General features: G+C 42.7%; 1 protein-coding gene across 1 annotated transcript in view; it reads left to right on the top strand.

The window, feature by feature from the left end:
* Positions 1-913: 913 nt before the first annotated feature.
* Positions 914-6,000, top strand: part of LONP2 (lon peptidase 2, peroxisomal) — a gene marked incomplete at both ends in the record, with an annotated part of 44,838 nt that continues 39,751 nt past the window's right edge. The window contains 5 exons of the mRNA XM_082005883.1: positions 914-1,146; positions 2,125-2,359; positions 3,161-3,292; positions 4,344-4,466; positions 5,374-5,537. Of these exons, the coding sequence (XP_081862009.1) occupies positions 914-1,146; positions 2,125-2,359; positions 3,161-3,292; positions 4,344-4,466; positions 5,374-5,537 (887 nt within the window). The remainder of the gene's footprint in view (positions 1,147-2,124; positions 2,360-3,160; positions 3,293-4,343; positions 4,467-5,373; positions 5,538-6,000) is intronic.

The following is a 6,000-nucleotide window of genomic DNA, read 5'->3' as shown; positions in this document are numbered from 1 at the left end:
CTGATACCTCCAGGGCTGCTGAAAGTAACTATATTGCAGTCAGGTTCCTACAGCATGTGCGAGGCCCCAGGGTCCGTCTCCCCAGGTAGATTGCCTGGCTTGGGCCGGGGCAGCAGCAGTGGGTGCTCTGCTTTTCCCTGCTCCCCCGCCCTTGGGGCAGGCTCAGACCTTGGGCCCCCGCCCTGCAGACGAGGCGTTGTATCCCGCGTTTCCTCCCTTCGCTGTAAGGCTGCCCGGAGCGCTTTGAAGAGCACCTGCACCAGCCTGTGCTTGCAGAAACGGGGTCCTGAACCCTTTGGCCATGAGCACAGCTGCAGGAGAGCAGAATTTTGTAAAAACAAACAAAAAATGGGTTTCACTTAGTAACCCTCCCATGTAACAGCCGACAGCGCTGTTAACACGCTCCTTCTCGGGTGTGGGCCTGCAGCCTTTGCTGGGGCGGTGAAGGCCGGCTCCCGGTGCCGGCCTGACCTCTGCTGGTTGAGGCAGCCGTGGCGGCAGTCGGGGGAACCGGGGCCCAGCGCGCGCCTCGGGCCGCGACCCGCAGCGGGCGTTTGTCTTTTAAAAGAGACAAACAAACAAACAAAAAACCCGAAAAACCAAACAGAAGAGTGAAAGATTAAAAGTAGGCTCGCAGTTACTTTTCTGTCCGAGGCTCGGACCCTGAGAGCCACGCAGGCGGAGGCCCCCCGCAAGGCGGGGGCGGGGGCCGGTCACCCTCGGCGAAGGCCAGGCCGGGGCCGCGCGCCCTCGGAGGCCTGTCCCCTCCCGCCCCGCGGCCCGGCAAGAGGCAAGTGCGGGCCGCGACGCGAACTGTCCCTTGCGGGCGCCCGTAGCGGGGCGGAGCCGAGCGCCGGGGCTGCCCGGTCGCGCCGGTGAGTGGGAGGCGCGCGGGGGAGGGGAGCAGACGGCCATGGCGGCGGGCAGCGCTATCCAGATCCCCAGCCGCCTGCCGCTGCTGCTCACCCATGAGGGCGTCCTGCTGCCCGGCTCGACCATGCGGACGAGCGTGGACTCGCCGCGCAACATGCAGCTCGTGCGCAGCCGGCTCCTGAAGGGCACTTCGCTGAGAAGCACCATCATCGGCGTCATCCCCAACACCAGCGACCCCACCTCCGACTGCGACGACCTGCCCTCCCTGCACAGGTGCCGCCTGGTCCGGCTCTCCCGCGCGGCCCTGGCGCGCGGAGCCTGCCCCTGCCTGCCCGGCCGGGAGGGGGCCGCCCCGAGCCCGGCTCGCCATGTTGTCCCCTCCGCGGGCGCGCTGGGCTGGCGGGGGCGGGCCTGCCCGCGGGGCGAGTGGTCTCTGCTCCGCCGCGTGTGGGAAGCGCTTCTCTCTTCGGAGAAACTTTTCTTGCTGCACCAGACGAGCGTGCTTTGGGCGGGGGTGTGTGTCATGGTGTCGGGGGCTGTCCGACCGACATCTGGAAGAAAAGTTTGAAAGAGGAGACCAAGGTGGAAGAGGAAAATACGATCAAAGAATTCAGGCCAGGAGTATTAAGGCTGTCGCAGTTGTTAACGATAACATTTTTCGCCTAATAAGTCGCATGGATAGTGACCTAGTTCACATAAAATGGAAGGGGCTTGTATTTCTGTGGGATAAAGCATGAGTAAAACTACATGCTGTCGCCCTTACTCTCAAAACTTTATCACATCAGTGAACTTAGTAAGATTTGGCCAGAAAAGAACTTCTGTTTTAAACCTGCTTAAACAGGTACATGTGATGTAAAATGTTTGCTCAGAAGGAGGCTGATAATTTCACAGAGGAACTGCAAATTACAAACACTTAATTTTCCAATGTGTATAATGTAAACAGAAATGTCAGTGTTCCTGTCCACAGCAAGGTCCGTTAAATTATTTATGAGAAAATTGCATGTGTTTCTAAGTCGGATGACTGTATTATATTATCTAAGTTTTTCAGTTAGCTTACTCATTTTCAGTTTTTAGGGTTTGATTTTGTAGTCTGTGTTACCAAGGAAATTGTATAATTTGGTTGCCTTTCATGATAAGGAACTATGACCTAGAGGGTTCTTGCAACCTGTAGCTCTATTGCTTCTTGATAAGGGGCCCACAAAACGTTCGGTGGACGGTGGCAAATAATACAAAGATTTGATCTGTTTTTAGGATTGGCACTGCTGCCTTGGCAGTTCAGGTGGTTGGTAGCAACTGGCCCAAGCCACATTATACGCTGCTGGTTACGGGCCTCTGCCGATTCCAGATCCTGCAGCTGCTGAAGGAGAAGCCGTATCCTGTTGCTGAAGTTGAACAGTTAGATCGACTTGAGCAGTTTACTAATCAGCATAAATCTGAGGAGGAACTTGGAGAGTTGTCAGAACAATTCTACAAGTATGCAGTGCAGGTAAATTGTTTTAATCCTATGTATCATTTATCAATGTATTTATGTGTATATCTGGGGGTTTTTTGTTTGTTTCCTATCTGTCCTTCTCTTTCTATAGTTCTGACGTTTTTCAGTGACTAGCAGAGTTTCAGTAGTTCTACTACAAAAAAATACTTTTGTTAAAGCTTAAGGTTTCTGTCGAGTTCTAGGGTGTATACAGCTCATTGCAGGATGAGTCTTGTACGTTAGTGCTATGATAAGTTGGTATGATTTCATACATAATAATATTATAAATACACTCTAGTAAAAGGAATACTTTTGATCTTTTTTTTCCTGGGAAATTATTTATATATATAAAAAAAAATGTATACAATGTATTTTTTTGTGGGGGTGGTTTGGTGTTTTTTTTTATTATTAAAGGGAATAAACCCCTCTAGAGCCTTAATTATAAACAGATGTCCCCAGGTATAATGAATTTGAGCCTAAAGGATGTATTGGAAAAAAAGTCACCATAGTGTCAAGATAACTAGGAAAGTTTTTAATCAGGGTGTGTGGGGGAAATAAGAGATGTAGGCATTGAAAAAAGTGCTGTAAACGATATTTTTGAACTTCTTGAAAGCAGAAAGCTCAAAGTCTTGATTGCCCTGCGCTGAGTTAGTGCCTCTTCTGTGAACTGTTTCTTTCTTTCAGTAGCTGTTTGGCAAAGTATTTAGACACATTTCATGCTAAAAGATGCAATCCTTTTTTGGTCAGATACTCACTTAAATAATTTAAAAAGAAATACAGCAACCATTAATATTGTTTGTTGTGTGTTCCTTACAGTTGGTTGAGATGCTGGATATGTCTGTTCCTGCAGTCGCAAAACTGAGACGTCTTTTGGACAATCTTCCTAGAGAAGCTTTGCCAGATATACTGACTTCTATCATCCGTACATCCAACCAAGAGAAGCTTCAGGTATTACGTTCTTAAACTTTTTTCAGGGGAGTTAGATGTCTGCTGTTTTTTTACAGTTAATCACTTTTAGGTAACTTTGAAATTGCTTACACTTTAACACTGTACAATGATAATGTTGTGCCAGAAGATATTTGAGTTACAACTGAGCATGAATACTTGTAAAAAGTTTTTATGCTATTGTTCAAAGTGTTTATGTATCTATATGTCAGAACTCACCTGATAGGTAAATGCATCTAGTTAGCATTGGAAACCATTCATTTTATTAGACAATAAGAAATACAGCATGGTAAGATGATAAATCATCCTTCAAATCGTGTTGAAATCTTGCTTACTTATCACAGTTGGCAGATCATTATACGTCTCTTAATACTTAAAAGCTTAGAAATCTTTTCTTCTAAATCTTTTTAAAAACACCTTGAAATGTGGGGTTTTTTAAACACTGAGACACAGATTAAATTTGCATCATATGTCAAAATAACTTTATGCAAAATTGGTGCATATAATGTGATGCTTACTAGTCTGATCTCTATATTTGCTTGCTATGTTCAGAAATTTTGTTGTTCCTTTTCTTTTGTCACTGCCAGTACTGTATGTTCAACCTTCAAAAAAAAAAAACCAACCCAATGGATAAGGTGATTTTTTTTCCCTGGGTTAACCAAGGAGATCTTGCTATAACTTTCTTAGAGGTAATTGAAATACAGAATTATATTGAATTGAATTGAAATTGAATTGGTAATTGAAATACAGAATGCTGATAGATGTTTGCCACAGAAAATGTGACTGAAATAATAAGACACTTTAAAACCAGACAGGTTAAAAGACTTTTTTTCTATTTTGGAGTGCTTTGCAGTTTTGGCATCCAGACCCTTGAGGCTAGGTTTTTGTGTGCTGTATTCTCATTGCTTTTGTTGCTACCTTCTTTCCTAAACCATCTATTCTATAACTGTAGTCAAAAGATAGTAACAGTACCCTCCATGTTCCCCTCCCCAGCACTAATAATCCATCAGCGTGAACTTGTAACTTATAACTCTTTATATCTCCTTGCTCTTAGATTTTAGATGCTGTGAGCCTGGAAGAACGGTTCAAGATGACTATACCATTGCTTGTTAGACAGATTGAAGGCCTGAAGCTGCTTCAGAAAACAAGAAAGCCCAAACAGGATGATGATAAAAGGGTATGGACCTTTAAACGTGGGATACTTAGACATCCTAAATAGTATAAAGATGCACTTTTAAACACGCTAATGAACATGCATGATTTTAATCTGTGCGAAGTTTAATCTATAGCCATAACATTTCATGGTCAGTCTGGAGCTGCAGAGAATACCCAGCTGGCAACTTCAGCTGTTTAGATACCTAAAAAAGAAAGTATTCATTTAAAACTGCTAAGCTTTTTTTTTTTTTTTTTTTTTTTTTAAATAATCTGAGCACTTTCAGACATTGAATAAAAGTTCAGGTTCCTTTAAGAGTCATTTGATGCCCGGTTTACTTGCATGGTATGCACACACTGAGTTTTAGCCTGTGCAGTGACAAGGTGTACCTTTCACTAGTAGCATTGAAGGTGGATGATAGCCTTTGAAATACACCTTGTGTGTTGTAAAAAGTAGTTTTCTAAACTAGGGCCGCTTAGACTTTTGCTGCATCTAACTATACTTATGCGGTTTAGTAAACAGGAAGTAACTGAGAAGGTACAAGGAATGAAAAAAGGTAAGAGAGAAGGCTTATCTGTTTTGTAAGCATTAGCCTTATTCTGCTTAATATGGCGGGCTGCGATGCCCAAAAAATCACAAATAACTCTTTTCAGTTTTGTTCTTGTCCTCTGTTGTCTGCTGTTTAAGGGTAGATGATAAACGCACTTAGGAAATACATACAGTAAAATAAGAACCGTAACTTTTTAAAGTAGTACAAGTAATACTTTATGAAGTTATTTATTGGAGTAAAATCTTCTGAATTTTTCTGTGAAGGATACTCTCCCAGCACTTGCATGTTTTTCTCATGGTTTCCATTCAAAGCCAAAGTACACACCTTATTTAAAAAACAAAACTTGGATACTATTCTCTGTCTCTGTTTTTCATTTTGTAGGTTGTAGCTATTCGTCCTAATAGAAGAATGAATCATATTCCAAGCACTACAGAAGATGAAGAGGAAGAAGAAGATCATGATGATGTTGTCATGCTGGAAAAAAAGATTAGAACATCCAGTATGTCAGAACAAGCTCTTAAAGTTTGTCTTAAGGAAATAAAGAGGTAGGAGACTTTCAAGTGGTGTTTTTTTTCTCTCTTATTTTATTTTTTTAAGCAAATCTTGTATTAGCCTTTTCTTACTGATTCTTTTATGTTTCTGTTGGTTGTGTTTTGGAAATGATTTTTAAAAATTTAGTAGAGTGCTGTTTTTTGCTTATAAATTTCATCATTTCATCTTTTTGGAACATCACAAGTTATGACAAAGAAATACGGAGTCTTCTAGATATGGTTTATACAGTAATATAGCATTAAACTATAATCTTTAAGCCTCTATGTTATGAAGATCTCAAAAAAAACCCCAAAACAACAAAACAAAAAAAGCCCCTAACATTGCAGTTGTTAATAATTAATGAATAAACTGACTGAGTTTTGAGTCTTTTTTCCTGTGTTTTTCTTTGGTGAGGGGATAACTGTGCTATCCATGTTGATACGATGGTTAACCTCTTCTTCACTGAGGACACTTACA

Source organism: Phaethon aethereus (genome assembly GCF_964289735.1).
Source record: "Phaethon aethereus genome assembly, chromosome: 13".
In the NCBI taxonomy this organism is placed as follows: Eukaryota; Metazoa; Chordata; class Aves; order Phaethontiformes; family Phaethontidae; genus Phaethon; species Phaethon aethereus.
Note: the sequence above shows the minus strand (reverse complement) of the source record. Positions and strands in the feature narration are given on the sequence as shown.